At 35.3% G+C, this 18500-nt stretch overlaps 6 protein-coding genes across 6 annotated transcripts; 3 read left to right on the top strand and 3 right to left on the bottom strand. All coding sequences in view use genetic code 12, as the record gives it.

Annotated features, from left to right (window-relative positions):
* Positions 1 to 2139: 2139 nt before the first annotated feature.
* HHT2 (histone) lies at positions 2140 to 2550 on the bottom strand (the record flags this gene model as incomplete). Its single annotated transcript, XM_049406511.1, has 1 exon — positions 2140 to 2550. One exon carries the CDS (start codon positions 2548 to 2550, stop codon positions 2140 to 2142), a length of 411 nt encoding a protein of 136 aa, XP_049263989.1.
* An 818-nt stretch (positions 2551 to 3368) lies between these two features.
* HHF22 (histone) lies at positions 3369 to 3680 on the top strand (the record flags this gene model as incomplete). The annotated part of the gene is made up of 1 exon (XM_049406510.1): positions 3369 to 3680. One exon carries the CDS (start codon positions 3369 to 3371, stop codon positions 3678 to 3680), a length of 312 nt encoding a protein of 103 aa, XP_049263988.1.
* A 276-nt stretch (positions 3681 to 3956) lies between these two features.
* On the bottom strand, positions 3957 to 7356 carry J8A68_002728 (uncharacterized protein; the record flags this gene model as incomplete). The annotated part of the gene is made up of 3 exons (XM_049406509.1): positions 3957 to 5423; positions 6267 to 7228; positions 7320 to 7356. The coding sequence occupies 3 exons, from the start codon at positions 7354 to 7356 to the stop codon at positions 3957 to 3959; spliced, it is 2466 nt and encodes an 821-aa protein (XP_049263987.1).
* A 416-nt stretch (positions 7357 to 7772) lies between these two features.
* On the top strand, positions 7773 to 8447 carry J8A68_002727 (uncharacterized protein; the record flags this gene model as incomplete). Its single annotated transcript, XM_049406508.1, has 1 exon — positions 7773 to 8447. The coding sequence occupies one exon, from the start codon at positions 7773 to 7775 to the stop codon at positions 8445 to 8447; it is 675 nt and encodes a 224-aa protein (XP_049263986.1).
* A 245-nt stretch (positions 8448 to 8692) lies between these two features.
* Positions 8693 to 10459, top strand: SPT10 (Spt10p; the record flags this gene model as incomplete). The annotated part of the gene is made up of 1 exon (XM_049406507.1): positions 8693 to 10459. The coding sequence occupies one exon, from the start codon at positions 8693 to 8695 to the stop codon at positions 10457 to 10459; it is 1767 nt and encodes a 588-aa protein (XP_049263985.1).
* A 316-nt stretch (positions 10460 to 10775) lies between these two features.
* URA2 (bifunctional carbamoylphosphate synthetase/aspartate transcarbamylase) lies at positions 10776 to 17423 on the bottom strand (the record flags this gene model as incomplete). Its single annotated transcript, XM_049406505.1, has 1 exon — positions 10776 to 17423. One exon carries the CDS (start codon positions 17421 to 17423, stop codon positions 10776 to 10778), a length of 6648 nt encoding a protein of 2215 aa, XP_049263984.1.
* Between the last annotated feature and the right edge of the window lie 1077 nt (positions 17424 to 18500).

The following is an 18500-nucleotide window of genomic DNA, read 5'->3' as shown; positions in this document are numbered from 1 at the left end:
AATTGTTGGATCCGTTGGATAGTGTGGCGTTGAAACAGGTGATGAAGAAGGGGAAGCAGGAGAGAAAGAATGCTCAGAATAGGATTGCCCTGAGGTAGCGAAGCGAGCATAGCTGCGTAAGCAGCTATAGCGAAGCAAAAGCTAGCGAAGCAAAGCTAGCGAAGCTAGCTAGGGGTAACGGTAACCGATAGGTTACCGATTAGTAGCTGCTTGCGCAGCTACTACAGCGAAGCTAGCTAGGGGTAACCGATAGGTTACCAATTAGTAGCTGCTTACGCAGCTACTACAGCGAAGCTGAGAATTGTGAGGTTACCGATAGGTGAATAGTAGCTGCTTGCGCAGCTACAGTGAAGCTAGCTAGGGGTAACGGTAACCGATAGGTTACCGATTAGTAGCTGCTTACGCAGCTACTACAGCGAAGCTGAGAATTGTGAGGTTACCGATAGGTGAATAGTAGCTGCTTACGCAGCTACTACAGCGAAAGCTGAGCATATAGAAAGAGATGTATATGTGTGTTATAACTTTGTGTCTTTATTTTTCAGTTCTTTTATATTTTTAGTTTATCGATCTAGTTTATATGTAAATAATATACCGTTATATTACAACTCACTCTCCACCAAAAAAATCATCACCCAAAAAATGCGCAATTGAAAATTTCAGAAAATCTAGTCAACAATCAATAAACCAGTCCCTGTAAGCTCTATCAATGCTATCACCTCGCGAGAAAAAGGACAAACTCATCCGCGCCACCGACCTAGACGCCCTCAGTTGTCGTCACAATATAAACCAATCCTCCTACCTCATCCCACCAGACCCCCATATCTCAAAACTCATCACTTCCTATCAATCAAACCTCCAATATTGTCAGGGATATACAAACCTATCATCATCCCGAACCCTCAGACAAGCATTCCTGGCGAGGAAATTGCCATTGATTAATCGGGGGACATATCTTAGAACAGTGGTGATTGATAAGATCTTGAATCAATTTATGCAAGAATTCCCTGGATGTCAGATAGTTTCATTGGGTAGTGGATCCGATACGAGATGTTTTTCAATTTTGGGAAAGGAGAATGGGGTCAGATATCATGAGATTGATTTTGAGGAATCGTGTAAGATTAAAAAATTGGCGATATTGGCGAATCTGGACTTACAATCCATCATATCCCTCCCCCCACAATCTGCACCGACTATTCAATCCCGACTGGATTTCGAGCAGCTTGATCCGGAGATCGACACGCTGAGATATCATCTCCATGCCATTGACATCCGTACCCTCACCCCCGACACAATCCTCCCCGGATTCGACCCAACGGTGCCCACGATCGTGATTAGCGAATGTGCACTCTGTTATCTTCCCCCCTCGGACTATTTATCAGCATTGAAATACTGGCTCCGGGTTATGAAAAATGTACTTGGGGTGGTTATATATGAACCGATGTCGATGTTGGACTCTTTCGGTTCTACAATGGCCCAGAATTTGTTGGATAGAGGGATTGATTTGGAGACGTTTGGGAAATATCCCACCCTTACTTCCAGAAGGGAGTTATTGATGAATGAATGTGGTTTCCAGAGGGTGAGGTTGACTAATATGAGTGAGGTGGGTGGGTTTGGTAGGATGAAAGAGGGTGATGGGGGGAAGGAGTGGATAGAGGAGACGGAGTTGGCGAGGGTGAATAGGTTGGAATTTGTGGATGAGATTGAGGAGATTAGACTTTTGTTGGAGCATTATTGTTTGTGTTATGCTGAATGGGATGGAAAGGATGGGGATGGGGAGGAGGCGGGGCTTAAAGGGATAGATAGGTGGAATTGGTTGTTGTCTTAGCTAGATGTGTGTAGAGCCTTTAATTAACGGTGTAATGAAGAGTGGGTTGTATGAAATGGAATATGGCAGAGCCCAGGGCAAGCCTTGACGAGCCTATCACCAAAGTTAGAACTGTGTAACAGTATAATAATGAATTGAGTAGTGTACCGTCGCTGAAAAGCTGAAAACCAAGCCTGGGGCATGCATACTTGAGAAATAATTACAATGACATGGGTAGTTAATATATAAAAATACACGTTTATTATTATTCTTTTAAACTAATATACAATACGAAGAAGTAAAATAAAAAGCAAAGCCTAGAGGGTTAATCACATTTAAGATCTTTCACCTCTTAATCTTCTAGCTAATTGAATATCCTTCTTTTGGATAGTAACTCTCTTAGCATGAATAGCACATAAGTTAGTATCTTCAAACAAAGAAACTAAATAAGCTTCAACTGATTCTTGTAAAGCACCAATAGCAGAAGATTGGAATCTTAAATCAGTTTTAAAATCTTGAGCAATTTCTCTAACTAATCTTTGGAATGGTAATTTTCTAATTAATAATTCGGTAGATTTTTGAAATCTTCTAATTTCTCTTAAGGCAACGGTACCTGGCTTATATCTGTGAGGTTTCTTGACACCACCGGTAGATGGAGCGGATTTTCTGGCAGCTTTGGAAGCTAATTGTTTTCTTGGAGCCTTACCACCGGTAGACTTTCTAGCAGTTTGTTTAGTTCTAGCCATTGTTAATGAATGTGAATTGATAGATAATAAAAAAGGAAAAAGAGAAAGAATAATTTGTTAAAATTGAAGAGGAATCTGAATGATATAAATAGAGAAATAATTTTGGGGTGACTGGTAAAAGGTTTGGCGTATTGAGTGTAAAGTGGATGCAAAAATTCAAAACATAAACAAATCGCGTGGATCAAAAGGAATACTCTCCACAAAATCACGAAAGATTGGAAATCTCCGTGAAACAAAATCTTTTATGTGAGATGAAAGAATGAGTGTAGTAAATCTCAGTACGTGTCTCATACAATTCCTATATTAATTGTCAGTATGAAATTTACGTCTGTATTATCCTCAACGATGGAAAAAGAATCAAAAATTCCGATTTATTTTTTCTGATCTCGTGGAACATAAAAAGTCGCATATTTACAGTGCTATAATTTACGCACTTAAATGTGTAATTTATAGCATTCTAAATAGTTAACTTTTTCTGTTCTTCTTCTCGCTAAAGTTAAATTGTTCTTTACGGCTTCTTTGTTCCTGAATCTTTTCTAGTCGCGCGCAGTCAAACCAATTTGATCTCTTCGTACCAATTGAATCACAAAACCATCTAAATCAAAACATTGAAAACCGCGATACGTTTCTTACTCAATACGGGAAACAGTGTAACACGAAATTAAATAATCAACAATTCAAGGAATTCTTTCTTTATAAATATAAATCAATTTCCCTTCAAATATTTCAATATCATTCTTCTTCTTTTTTAAATCAATAGATTAGTTTTTTATTAACTTTCTTAACTTACTTAATCAAATAAATAATTATAATCAACAATGTCCGGTAGAGGAAAAGGAGGAAAAGGTTTAGGAAAGGGTGGTGCCAAGAGACACAGAAAGATCTTGAGAGATAACATTCAAGGTATTACCAAACCAGCTATTAGAAGATTAGCCAGAAGAGGTGGTGTTAAACGTATTTCTGCTTTAATTTATGAAGAAGTTAGAGTTGTCTTAAAACAATTCTTAGAAAATGTTATTAGAGATGCTGTTACTTATACTGAACATGCTAAGAGAAAGACTGTTACTTCTTTGGATGTCGTCTATGCCTTAAAGAGACAAGGTAGAACCTTATATGGTTTCGGTGGTTAAACAACCAATTCTTGTTGATTTCAAGAGTCCTATCCACTTCCTATTTGTTTCTATATTTTGTATTTTTAAATGTGTATATTAGAAAAATAAAACTTACAATTTTGAGTTATAAATGATAATAACATGTAGAATAACTTCAGCTTTGGCTCATTGGTCGAGACTATACCTCTCAAGATGAGAAGAACTTCAAGGAACTACCAATTGTTTCTGGAAAGAGACTCAAATCTACAGTATCAGCTACGTCACACAAATAAAGTGTCTATTTCTACATGATTATTACAATATAGATAACTCCTTACCCCAAAACATATGAGTGGTCACCCTCTTCTTCCCCAATACTCCACCTTTCGCAAGGTACGTATCCACCCTCTTCCTAATCTTCTTCTCATATTCATCCACATCCACCGTCTTGAATGCCCGATAATTATCCTCACTAACCCGTTTCCACTTCTTTATACAAGCATCCGGATTATCCTCCAAATCAGGAATCCGTTTCGGACATCTACACCTACACCCCACCCCATTCGCACCGGGTCTATCTGGTCTTAACCAATACTTATCCGCCTCCGGATCACCTCCTTTATATTTCTCGCTTTGGACATATTCTAATTGATTCGCCGGAGAGTTGCGAGGACAATGAGCGAGGACTGAGTGTCGGTATCCCATATCCCGAAAATAATGAATCTCGGACACATCCAACATCATCCCCACTGCTAGGGAATGTATGGGTGCATCTCCCCAACGTTCCTTATAGAATCCACCGGTTGAATCTAAATATTCGAAATATTGTTGATATTCTGTGGAAGTGAAGAGATCGGTTCTGGCGATTTCGAAATTTGACCAGAAATGACATAGGTTGTATTCTTCTTGATCGATTCGGTCTTCATGGAGTTGAGGGAGTTGAGTGGATTCGGCGATGAGTTTGGAGATTAGATCGTTGTTGAATGAAGAGAAGTCCGCGTCGGTCTTATCGGGGGTATCTAGCCATTTCTGGAGTACGATGTTGTCTTCGATGGTTTCGAGGATTTCCGAGCGGGTTTTTAGATTGTCATATTTGTATTGGGATTGGGTCCCCGTGGTGTATTTTGAATTTATGATGAATAAATCCCATGCTGATTTTAGTTTAATGTTATTCTTTTTGATATGAGCTTTTGTTTCTCCAAATAATCCTGGCACGGTATAATATAATTCCTTAATCAAAACCGCAAATCCATACTTCTTGCCCCGTTTTTCCATTTCTATAAATGGATCATAGGTAATATCACAATAAAACTCAACATCAGGCTCTACCCTCCAATACCAATCTCTTTTGGTAACCAATTCATGTCTATAAAAAAACCCGGAATAAAATCTACACATCTTATGATATGAAATACTATTCCCATATAACACTCGTCTATCACCCTGATTATTGATATATTCATCAATCTCAGCATGATCCCCCACCAAATCCCACTCCTTCGGCCCAATCCGTCCAAATTCAACCAGGGCAGATGTATATTCCTTCACCGTCTCCTTGAACTCTTCATCAAACTCCTCATCATTCAAAAATACCCATGGATATCCGAACCATTGATTAAAATGCCTCTCGAGGCTCTGCATCGATTTCACTACCCCAGCGAGCTCGGAATTTCTTGCAAGTACGACCAAGGTGGCATTCGCCCTCGGCTTGTCGGTCTGAGGGACCTGACATCCATATTGGAATGGAGCATCTTTAGAACTGGCTATATCTTGATGTGATAGCTTGATATTATTGCTGGATTTCTCAGGTTTGAGATCATCGACGGAGAAATTTGTCCAGAATGGGTCCGGATTGGTGGTGGTGAAGATGGATGTTGATCGGAGGGTTATGATGATGGTTGTGAGTGCGAGAACGAAGGCGCATATTTGTAATAGTTTCTTGCGTTTGATAAGGCGATAGAGTCTTCTGATGAGCGATGGACGGGGATGGAGGGGATGACGATGGGAATGGGAACTACCGCGTGAGATTAGTGGTGATGGGCGTGGTGGGGGTGATTGGAGGAGATATGGATTGGTAGCAGTGGTGTCGTAGTCATCTATGGTAGAATCTACTGAGTCTATTGTGATGGAGGTTGTGTTTTTTGGTATGTATTTTTCTTCATCTTCATTGTCCATAGTGAATTTATGCCTGTAAAATGATACTAGGTTAAGAAGATATATAGAAAATCTCGATTTATATTTTTTTGGTTATATATATATATATAAATACGTCCAACAATAAATTCCCAGTTTTCTCTATTAACAAGGCTTCTCATAAATGGGGGCTATAGTAAAAGGGAGCAACACATGGTGGGTTCTATTTATCAATATTTTCTCGGCTTATTTTGTGTAACCTTTTTTCACTTGCCGTGCGTACTGCGTACATCATTAAACACATAGCCACTACAATTGATATGATAGAGAGATTATGATATGGCACATTACTACAACTATTAGTACAACTATTACTACAAGAAGTATCTTGAATGACTTGGTAAATTTATAATACAAAATTAATGAACTAAAACAGAAAAACAACTAATTATACACAACTTACTAAACTTCAGGCTACTTCTCCTTCTTAACAATTGCATTCCTTAACAATGTCAAATCTTCATTCAATTCTTCTGGTTTTAACCCTTGAGGACCTATAAACTGTTTATTACTTCCTCTAGTCTGTGGTTTATTAGATGTACCACCTCCTGGACCCGTCTTATCCAACAATATCAATGATACTCCACCATCTTCATTCTCCATAATCAATGAATTCAACGCGTCATAATCTTTATCACTCAAATTAGATTCATATCCACTACTCACACCTCCATTATTATTGGCATTTGATGATTTGAATGGAATTGCAGTGGATGCACTTGCTATACTTGATGACATCTCATCATTTGAAGAATATCGAGTTGCATATAATCTCCTTCGTTTTCCTGAAGATGTATATCCTCCATTCGTATTTGCACCAGTGGCTGATGATGCACCACCTCCATCAGATAAATCATCTGCTTCTCCCGTGGTGAATCGACTGGTAATTTCTCGTTTCCGAAGTGATCTACGATCACTGACAGTAGTGAATCCAGCCGCGGCGGCAGCTACATCATAAGCCAGTGTTTGTGCTGAAGATTCATCTGAATTATTCCAAGAATTCCCATTCACTAGATTTAATAATATTTTATCTTCTTTTAATTGTTTAATTTGTTTTTCTAATTTATCATATAATTTTTCTTTAATTAATTTAATCATTTTATCATGATTTTCTTTTGCTTTAGCAATATCTTCATTATATTCAGTTTCTATTCGTTTTACTTGATATTCTTCCCATAATCTTAATTTAGTTAATTCATAATCTCGAACTTCTTCCATTTGAATCTTTTTACTTACATATTCTTCATTGGTACCTTGTTGTAATGTAGCTAATTTTGTTTGTAATTCATGTAACAGATTTCTATAAAAGATATCTCGATCATTTCGAAAAGTTAATTCAAGTTTATTTAATCGTGTCGCTATTTGTTGTCGTTTCTTGTCTCTTTTGGTTAATGCTAGATGGTTGGTTTAAAGTTAGTATTTTGATTTCAACAGTTTGATCATTTAAAAAGATCAATCAAGTTAAGGTATTAAAGAGATACATACATTCTGATATCATTCCATTCCTCTTGGGATCTTCCATCGTGTGTCCTTGTGTATATGAGCCTATATGAATATATGTAGTAGTGTTATGGTAGTGGTGGTAGATGATGATTCATTTGATGAATTCGGTTTCCAATGGGGGAAATCTTCATTTCATTTCTCAAAGTCAGAAAACCACAGTGGAAATCCGGGTAACCAGTATTTCCAGTTATATACAGGAACGATTTATACGCCGGAAATGATGATCAACAAAAAAATAATTTTGAAAATTGGGGCTCGACGGGATCTTGTACCCGATAGTACAATTTGGAAAACTTTCGAAACACTAAATGACATGTTTATCTAATAGAAGATCAAGTATAAATACACATTTGGATCCCTTCTAGTCTGATCGGTTGAGAAGTTGAACTACCAAATTATAACTCACTACACATCTCATTTATAAAGATTCAAAACATGACAGCAGAGGAAGTATACAACTCAGTCAAGGATCTTCCATTTGCCGACCACCACTTCAAAACCACCCCAAAATTCAATGGACCAATAAACTTCACTCTTGAAAAAGACCCAAGTCGTCAAGTCACCTTATTCACCATCTATGATCCAAAAGATGTTCCTTCCAACTTAATCCAAGTCCTACAAGATGAATTCAATCATGTGGTGGAAGAAGGATTAACCTATCCCCATCACAAACCACTACATGGAGAGGTGTTTGTCAAGTATTGGTTCACTCATTTCGTAGGAATCCTTATCGAAGGGAACTATACCTGCCTATCTGACCTTGGTGAATTATCAGTTGCAGAATGGTATGAAATATTCTTGGGGAATTTCTACATTAAACCAAACTATATAGGAAGGTGTTCCCATGCCTGTAATGCTGGGTTTATAGTCAATCACAGGAAGAGAGGTTTGGGGTTGGGTAAAGAAATGGGGAAGAAATATTTAATAATTGCACCTAAGTTGGGATATGTTTATTCCGTGTTTAATCTTGTGTTTGAGACTAATGTTGCTAGTTTGAAGATATGGGATTCCTTAGGGTTTGAAAGAATTGGATATGTGAAGAATGTTGCTGTTTTGAAGGGGTATGATAGATTAATTGGGGCATATATGTTTGGTAAAGATTTGCAGTAATTAAAAAGAACTAGAGTAATGCGACATTAGATGTCGCGTTGTAGATTTGTAGATAAATATACGACATTATTTGATCATGTGAGTTTCGATGCCAACAAGTAAAAATTTTTTGCACTTTTCAAAAAAAAAACAAATTCACGTCTTTTTTATAAAAACTGTAAACATTTCATTCTAAGAAATACTTAGACAGTATAGAGTATACACTTATCAATATCAACCATATATCTACACTTATTACTATCTAAATGAAAATACCCGAGTTTGAAGGAGTTGTACAACAACCGCCCATCTATCGATCATCAATAGATTATAATCCAGTTTCAGTCCTCGACAGATATACTGTCTTATTAAAAGATGGTGAAACCACCGCAACCATCTATCCAATTCATTCCCCCCAGGATCTTCCACCCGGATTATTAGCATTCTTATGTGATGAATTCAATATGGAAATAGAAAGAGGTGATACTCTAACATTCTTTGATACGTTAGATATTGAACATTTCCAAAATTATTGGTTTGGCTCTTTTGCTGCTGTGATGGTATTAGGAGATTCACCAACTTTAGAAGGGGCAAGACAATGGGAAAAAGAATGTTTAGGGACTTTCTTCATCAAACCAAATTACCCAGGTAGATGTTCACATATCTGTACTGCTCAGTTTTTAGTTAATGCCGGGATTAGAGGAAAGGGAATTGGTAGGACTTTAACTGATTGTTTCTTACAATGGGCTCCAAGATTAGGATATAGTTATACTATGTTTAATTTAGTCTTTGAAACCAATGTAGCCGCTAGGAAATTATGGGAATCCTTGAATTTTAAACGAATTGGAAGAATTAAAGCAGCTGGGGTTTTAAAAGGTCATGAACAACCTGTTGATGCCGTGATTTATGGACGTGATTTGGTAAATACTGCCGATCCTGAAGTTGGGGCTTATAGGTTTGATAAGATTAAATTTTATTTAGAAACTGGAAGATATCCTGCCATGGCTGATAGACAAGAGAAATCAAGATTAAGATCTTCTGCATCACATTATAATTTAGAAAATGGTAAATTGATGCTTAAAGGTAGAGAAGTTGTTGGAGATCCAGTTAGACAATTACAAATATGTACTGAAGTACATTTACAAAATCATGGTGGAATAAATAAAACTACTGCAATAGTGGCAGAAAAATATCATTGGATAAGAATTAAAGATACTGTTGCTACTGCAGTTAAGAATTGTCCTGAATGTAGAGATCCAAGTCGAGAATATACCAATGCTCATAAACGTGCATCTGCAGTTCTAGCAGCTGCTGCGTTATCATCCTCAGCAGCAGCATCAGCAACAGCATTTGCGTCATCATCATCACAAGGTTCTTCCACCACCGCCACATCAAATCCAAAGAAGATGATCAACCGATTAAACACCAATAGACACCGTATCACCAAACCACAATATCAAACCCAATCACCTCGTAATGTTATAAAATCAGATGAAGTAGAAGCCATGGTTGTAGCAGCAGCCACCCAACTCCACAACAATCGACATCACCATGTTGCTGCTTCCGATTTGTTAAGTCATGAATTGGCAGGATTGGATGACAATCTTATTGCAGTTGTAGAGGAAGCACAACGGAATCAACAACAACAACAACGGCTACAGAAGGAACGTGAAAGACAACAACATCATCAACCGCAGACGTATGCTGAAGTTGCGGCACAAGCTGTTGCGAATGATACTGGACATTTTGAAGAATATGGCTATCATCATCATCATTATAGTTCGGGGAATAATGAGGGGGAGAATGGAAATAAACGAGGTGATCATGATGATATACCGGTTGATCCAAGAGTTGAGTCTTATAATCACCAACATGAGTCTGGTGATGCCATTGAGATTGCTAGAGCTTTGATTCAGACTGAGAATGGAGAAAATGATGATAATGGTGGGAAAATGAAACCAGAAACTGGTAGACAGGGCCAACCTGCTGATGATGCTGCCAATTTATTCCTTCACCAAGAGAATGATAGTTAATAACTCTACTGTGTGTATACTTTTTAATATAAATAATTAACTTTAATGATTATAACTATAAAGAATATACAAGTGTCTGTTTTTAATTTTTAAATATAATATATAATTAATAATAATCGTAATAATATAAATCAGCAGTAATAATAACCAATATGATTCCAGAATGTAATTTCCCCCGAAATATATAACAAATGACACCAACATGAAGATTAAACCACCAAATAAATATCACAACAACCATCTTTTTCTTTTTTTTAAAAAAACCAATCTATAAAAAACAAAATGTAAATAATGAAACAATTCCCCAATTGTCAGTCTAATAATCAACACCAATAACCATAGCCAATAATGCCATTCTAACAAATAATCCATGTCTCATTTGTCTGAAATAAGCAGCTCTTTGATCAAAATCAACTTCTTCTCTAATTTCATTAGTTCTTGGTAATGGATGCATAACACACATGTGTTGTTTAGCATCATTCAAAATCTTATTGTCAACGATATAAGTATCCTTCAATCTCAAGTATTGTTCTCTATCTTCAAATCTTTCTTCTTGAACTCTGGTACAATATAAAACATCAGATTTAGCCAAAATTTCCTTAGTTAATTCTTCAGATTCAGCAACCAACATATTGTTCTTGATTAAGAATTTTCTAATTTCAGATGGGATAGCTAATTCCTTTGGAGCAACTAATTGAACCTTAACATGATAATGACGTAATAATTGACATAATGAATGAACTGGTCTACCATATTTCAAATCACCCATGAATGTAACAGTAATACCATTAACAGTACCTAATTCTTCTCTAATAGTGAATAAATCTAATAAAGCTTGAGTTGGATGTTCTTTTGAACCATTACCTGCATTAATAATTGGAACTGGGGAATATTTGGAAGCAATATCAGCAGATTCACCAGATGGATGTCTTAAAACAATAGCATCAGCATAACAAGCCAAAGTTCTAATAGTATCTTGTAATGTTTCACCTTTCTTAACTGAAGAAGAATCAGAATCAACAGAAACAACTCTACCACCTAATCTTTGCATAGCAGCATCAAATGAAGTTGAAGTTCTAGTAGATGGTTCATAAAACATAGTAGCCAAGATTCTTCCTTGTAAAATATCTAACCCACCACGTCTTTCAACAGCCAATCTCATTTCTTGAGCAACAGTGAATAATGCATGTAAATCAGATCTAGTGATATCCTTAACTGATAAAATGGAGGTTCTTAAGAAAGTGTTGTGCTTTCTAATATAATCACGTAAAGCAGTAATTTCACCCATACCAGCAATTGGTTGAGATACCAATTCAGAACCTAATCTTTCAAATTCAAGTGGAGCAGGTTGTGGAGTAGCTTCTTTCAATGATGGACGACGCATATCAGCAGTAGTAAATGAAACTCTACTTCTTTGACCACTTAATAATGGAGATTGTGGAATTGAGACTGATGCAAATCTATTTCTTGGAGTGATTTCATTTTGACCTAAAGCATCTTGAGCTAAGACTTTACCATCTAAAACAACAGTTTCACCATGGAAGGAGACTCTTTCAATAGCACCTCTTAATTTCAATGATTCAAAACCAGCAAATGAAGGTTTAATATCAGCTGCAAATCTATCTAAATCAATTTCAACTTGGGCATCTTGTTTTGGAATATTGAAGATTCTAGCTGGATTATCATGGAATTTAGCAATGATATCTTGGATGGTTAATTTCTTTTCTTCAACAGCAGATAATAATAATGGAAGAGTTTCATTAATACCAACACCTGGAACAATATCTTCACCAGCAGCTTTAGCAATCAAATAAGGTAAATTACCAATAGTGAAACAATCAATGAAATCTAAGTTTTCCCACAAGTAATCTTGATCTTCTTTAGATGGTAAAACATCAATATCTAATTCGTCTTGAGAAACAAATAATGAAACAACAGCAACATCACAAGTAACCTTCAATCCTTTAGCTTGAGCCATCTTAATCAATTCTAAATCTTCTTGAGATGAAACACCAGTAACATGAATAGATCTATCATGTAATGAAGCCAACAACAAAACAGAAGCCAAATCGGTAGCATTAGCATCAGTAACAATTGGTTTAGATTCAGGCCAATTAGCAAAATGATTAGCAATTGATGCAACTTTTTCAACAACAAAATTGGAAGATGATAAAACTAAAGCACCGGCATTTTCAGCAGCATCAGCAGCAGCAGTAACATTTGATTGTAAACCAGCAATAGAAACTGAGAAATCAGTGTATGCACTAGAACCAGCAGCATCAATGGCTTTAACTAATGATGAGAAATCTGAAACAGCAACATGTTTATCCTTGACAGTTGGTAAATAAGAATTGAAAGTAAAACCAGCAGCAAGAGCCTTTTTGGAAACTTGTTCAATATCATCAAATGAAGTAGTAAAAGCAGCAATGTTGATTAAACCTGGTAAAACAGCAGTACCATGAGAAGTTTGAGCATCACGGTTTGAAACTTCCAATGGAATCTTTCTGGCAATAGCTTCAACTAATAATTTAGCACATTTGACATTGGTAACTAATGGAACAGCATAATCAACAGCCATACGACGAGATTCATAACCCTTGGACATATAAGAAGCTGGACGTCTAAATCTATTAGCAGATGGTAAATTAACATAAAGATCAATTAAATTGTTGGCTAAATGTTGAGTCAATGAATATTCTGATTTTTGATCTTCTCCTTTACTTAAAACTTCCAAATAATGAACTGGAAGACCATGTTCTTTCAAGAAATCAGCAGTACCAGCAGTAGCAAAGATTTTATAACCCAATTCATGTAATTTAGCAATTGATGGTAATAATTCTTGTTTTTCCTTATATGAACCAATTGAAAATAAGATATTCTTCTTTGGTAATTTGAATCCAGTGGAAATTAATGATTTCAAATAAGCTTCATATTTGTTTCTACCAAAAGTTGCAACTTCACCAGTACTTGCCATTTCAACACCTAAAACAGGATCAGCACCAGCCAATCTTGAGAATGAGAATTGAGGAACCTTAACTGCACAATAATCTTCTGGTAATTTTTCACCTGGATAAGGAACAACTGGCATATCCATAATTGCCTTGGTTGCCATTTCAATTAAATCAGTACCAACAACCTTGGAAATAAATGGGAAAGATCTTGATGCTCTAACATTACATTCAATAACCTTGATATCATTATCTTTAGCAATGAATTGAATATTATATGGACCAGTGATATCTAAAGCTTTACCAATCTTAGCAGTAGCTTCGACAATTCTTCTAACAGTTTCAGGATCTAAATCTTGAGGAGGAACAATCAAAGTAGCATCACCAGAATGAACACCAGCATTTTCAACATGTTCAGAAACAACGTGCATGATCATCTTACCATCCTTGGCAACAGCATCCATTTCAATTTCTTTGGCATTTTCGATATATTTGGTGATAACAACTGGATAATCTGGAGAAACATCAACAGCTTGACCTAAATAAGAAGCTAAATCATCTATGGAATAAACAGTATTCATAGCAGCACCAGATAAGACATAAGAAGGACGAACCAAGACTGGATAACCAACTTTTTCGGCAAATTCTTCAGCTTCTTCAACAGAAGTTAATTCTTTCCAAGCAGGTTGATCAACACCAATTCTATCTAACATTCTGGAGAATTTATATCTATTTTCAGCAGAATCAATCATTTCTGGAGAAGTACCCAAGATCTTAACACTTTGTCTATGTAATGGTAATGCAATATTATTTGAAGTTTGACCACCCATTGAAATAATAACCCCGGCAGATTGTTCTAAATCATAAATATCCAATACTCTTTCCAAATTAATAGTTTCGAAATATAATCTATCAGCTTCATCATAATCAGTAGAAACAGTTTCTGGATTATAATTGATCATAATTGTCTTGGTACCATTTTCACGTAAAGTTCTAATAGCTCTAACTGCACACCAATCGAATTCAACTGAAGAACCAATTCTATAAACACCAGAACCTAAAACAATAACACCATGTTCATCAAATTTAACATCAGAAGAATCAGCATTATAAGTCACATATAAATAATTGGTAAAAGCTGGGAATTCAGCAGCAACAGTATCAATTTGTTTAACAAATGGAATAATACCATATTCTTTTCTAAATCTTCTAACATTCATTTCATTTGAATCCAAGAATTTAGCAATTTGTCTATCTTCAAAACCTAATTGTTTAGCTTGTCTTAAGATTTCAACTGGTAATTTTTCTAAATCAACAAATGAAGCAATTTGATTTCCAAATTTAATTAATCCATCTAATTTATTCAAGAACCATTTATCAATATTAGTCAATTTCCAAACTTTTTCAACTGAATAACCATCACTTAAAGCATTAGCAATTGCAAACAAACGTTGATCTGAAGGAGTTTGTAATTCTTGATCAATATCAATTGACATTAATGCAGCAGTCTTATTAAAACCCAAGTTTTGATAATCAACTGATCTAATTGCTTTTTGAATAGCTTCTTCAAAAGTACGACCAATAGCCATGACTTCACCAACTGATTTCATGGATGATGATAATAATGATGAAACTCTGGTGAATTTCTTTAAATCCCATCTTGGAATCTTAACAACAACATAATCTAATGATGGTTCAAAACAGGCACAAGTTGATTTAGTAACTGAATTCTTGATTTCATTCAATGGGATATTAAGACCTAATTTGGCAGCAGTATAAGCTAATGGATAACCAGTGGCTTTGGAAGCTAAAGCTGAAGAACGAGATAATCTGGCATTGACTTCAATGATACAATATTCTTTTGAAAAAGGATTTAAAGCATATTGGATATTACATTCACCAACAACACCTAAATGTCTAATAACATTAACAGCAGTAGTTCTTAACATGTTATAATCTTCATCAGATAAAGTTTGAGATGGAGCAACCACAATAGAATCACCAGTATGAATACCCAATGGATCAAAGTTTTCCATATTACAAACAGTAATACAATTATCAAAAGCATCTCTGACTACTTCATATTCAACTTCTTTCCAACCCTTCATGGATCTTTCAACTAAAACTTGTGGAGAAGTAGCAAATGCTTTATTACATAATTCAACCAATTCTTCTTCATTATCAGCAAAACCAGAACCTAAACCACCTAAAGCATAAGCAGCTCTAACAATCAATGGATATCCAATTGCATTAGCAGCATCAATAGCTTCCTTAACATTATTAACTGCTTCTGATCTAGCACACTTTTCACCAATTTCAGCCATGGCATTTGCAAATAATTCACGATCTTCAGTAGTGATAACAGTTTCAATTTGAGTACCCAAGACTTTAACACCTAATGATTCAAATTCATCTTTCAAGGCAATACCAACAGATAAAGCAGTTTGACCACCAAAAGTACAATAAATACCATCTGGACGTTCATGTTGAATAACTTTTCTCACGAATTCTGGATTAACTGGTAAAAAGTAAACCTTATCAGCTAACCCCTTGGAAGTTTGAATAGTGGCAATATTTGGATTGATTAAAACAGTATAAATACCTTCTTCTTTCAATGCTTTAATGGCTTGAGAACCAGAATAATCAAATTCACCAGCTTGACCAATAGATAAACCACCAGAACCTAAAACTAAAACTTTCTTGACTTCAACCTTTGGATGAGCAGCTCTGTTTTCAGCTAATAACCCACCTGGGAATGAAACTTGCTTGTAGATACCAGTAGCATTGAAATCAATAACGGAATTAATAAAAACATCAAATAAGAATTCAGTATCTCTTGGGCCAGGAGTAGATTCAGGATGGAATTGAACGGAGAAAAATGGTTTTGATTCATGATAAACACCTTCATTGGATCCATCATTGGCATTAACGAATAATTCTTTCCAACCAGAAGTCAAAGTAGTGGTATCAACAGCATAACCATGATTTTGAGAAGTGATATAACAACGACCAGAAATGGTAGAAGTACATGGGATATTATGACCACGATTACCGAATTTCAATTTCAAAGTAGATGCACCACTTGCACGAGCTAATAATTGATGACCTAAACAAATACCGAAAACTGGAGTTTTAGCTTCAGATAAGATTTTGGATAAACGTTCAACAGTAGATTCCATAACAGCTGGATCACCAGGACCGTTAGAAATGAATAACCCATCGTATTTTTCAGTAGTGAAATCATAATCCCAAGGAACGACTAATAATTCAACACCACGTCTAACAAAACATCTAATTTGATTGTATTTCATACCAACATCAATGGCAACGATTCTAATTGGTTTTCCATCTTTACCTAATTTGATATTATCCTTTGGAGTATACAAGATTGGTTTTGAAGTTGAAACTTTAGCAACTAAATTCTTAACATTTGGATCATCATATTCAGGGATTTCAAAATATTGTTTCCAATCATTACCTTTTAAAGTTTCATTTAAGATTTCTTGAGATTTGAATTGAGTCTTTTGTAATGCTAATCTACCTAAAGTTGAACCCTTTTCTCTTAATCTTTTAGTAATAGCTCTAGTATCAACACCATAAATAGCTGGAATACCTTCTTTTTTCAACCATTGACCTAAAGAAGATTTAGCCAAATAATGAGAATATTCTTCAGTATAATGAGCAACGACTAAACCAGCAATATGAATTCTATTTGATTCAAAATATTTAGGTAAAGCTGGGAAATAATCATCATCTAATAATTCACGATCTGGAACACCATAATTACCAATTAAAGGATAAGTAATAACTAAAATTTGACCTTCATAAGATGGATCAGTGATTGATTCTGGATAACCAACCATACCAGTTTGGAAAACAACTTCACCGGCAGTTGGAACTTCAGCACCAAAGGAATAACCTTGAAGTGCAACACCATCATGAGTTTCTAATGTCATTAAACGATCACCAGTGGATTCCATTGGTGGGGAGATTGGAACTGAGATTTGACTTGGCATTGCAGATAGTTTCTAAAATAGGATAATGCAAAAATGGATAACAATATTAAGTAATTCAAACTTGGTTGTAAAAGTAAATGAAGTAGTTGTACTTTTCTTTTATAAATTGGGGGAAAATAAATGGGTGAAAAAGTACTTTAAAAAATTAAGCTGGTAATAAGTTAGTATGATTGGTTCAGTATTGATACGTAGCCAAGAAAGAATAGCAAAGTGGGTTTAATGGTTGGTTAGGTTAGTTGATTGATAAAGATGATGATGGTATGAGATGATGGTTGTAAATTTTGTGATTCATTTTTTTTTTGTTGGCTCTCATCGCGGTTAATTTTCCATACAAAAATTTTTCAGTTTTTTTAAACTCATCTCATCAATGGGGGGAAAGAAGGGGGGAATATGGAGATACATAGAATCGATGACTTTGACTTTGATCGAGATGATGGTATGAAGATAGTCTTGTTCTTCTAGTGTATTTCTATTCTTTCTCAACAATTAGCAATTCCAAGAATGATTACTTGGAAGAGGGTAGGTTTCTTACATACTTTATTCTATAAGATGTTCAACTTAATATGCTAAATTTGATGCAATTATACCTTTGGGGGAATTGATAATTGTTGAGAAAGAGAAGAAGAAGAAGAAGAGAAGGAGAAGAAGAAGAGAAGAAGGAGAAGAGAAAGAGAAAGAGAAGAAAGAGAAAGAAAGGAAAATAAAATAAAAATAAAATAATGAATATTATAAAATGGTAATTGAAAATTGTAAGTACTTTTCAAATCTATTTATACAAACCATTTAACTTTTATGAAATAATTGAAAATTTTTTCTTTGTGTTCTAAATTGTTTTTTTACAAACTTCAAAATAGAAGTACAGTATATAAGAGTTGAGATGAGTATTGTCAATTCCGAGGGTGAAATTTTTTTATTTTTTAAAAATTTCCCACACACGTCACTTCTGTTGCATAAACACATACAAATACATATATTTCGCTTAGTGACTCACCATAGAGAAAAATTTCAAAAATTTCCGGTTTCACCCTCGTAACTACACAACACCCTCGATTTTGTAAATTTACGACACTCTACATA

The sequence above is a fragment of the Hemisphaericaspora subhashii genome, assembly GCF_019202705.1.
Source record: "Hemisphaericaspora subhashii strain CBS 10753 chromosome Unknown scaffold115, whole genome shotgun sequence".
NCBI classification, from domain to species: Eukaryota; Fungi; Ascomycota; class Pichiomycetes; order Serinales; family Debaryomycetaceae; genus Hemisphaericaspora; species Hemisphaericaspora subhashii.
Note: the sequence above shows the minus strand (reverse complement) of the source record. Positions and strands in the feature narration are given on the sequence as shown.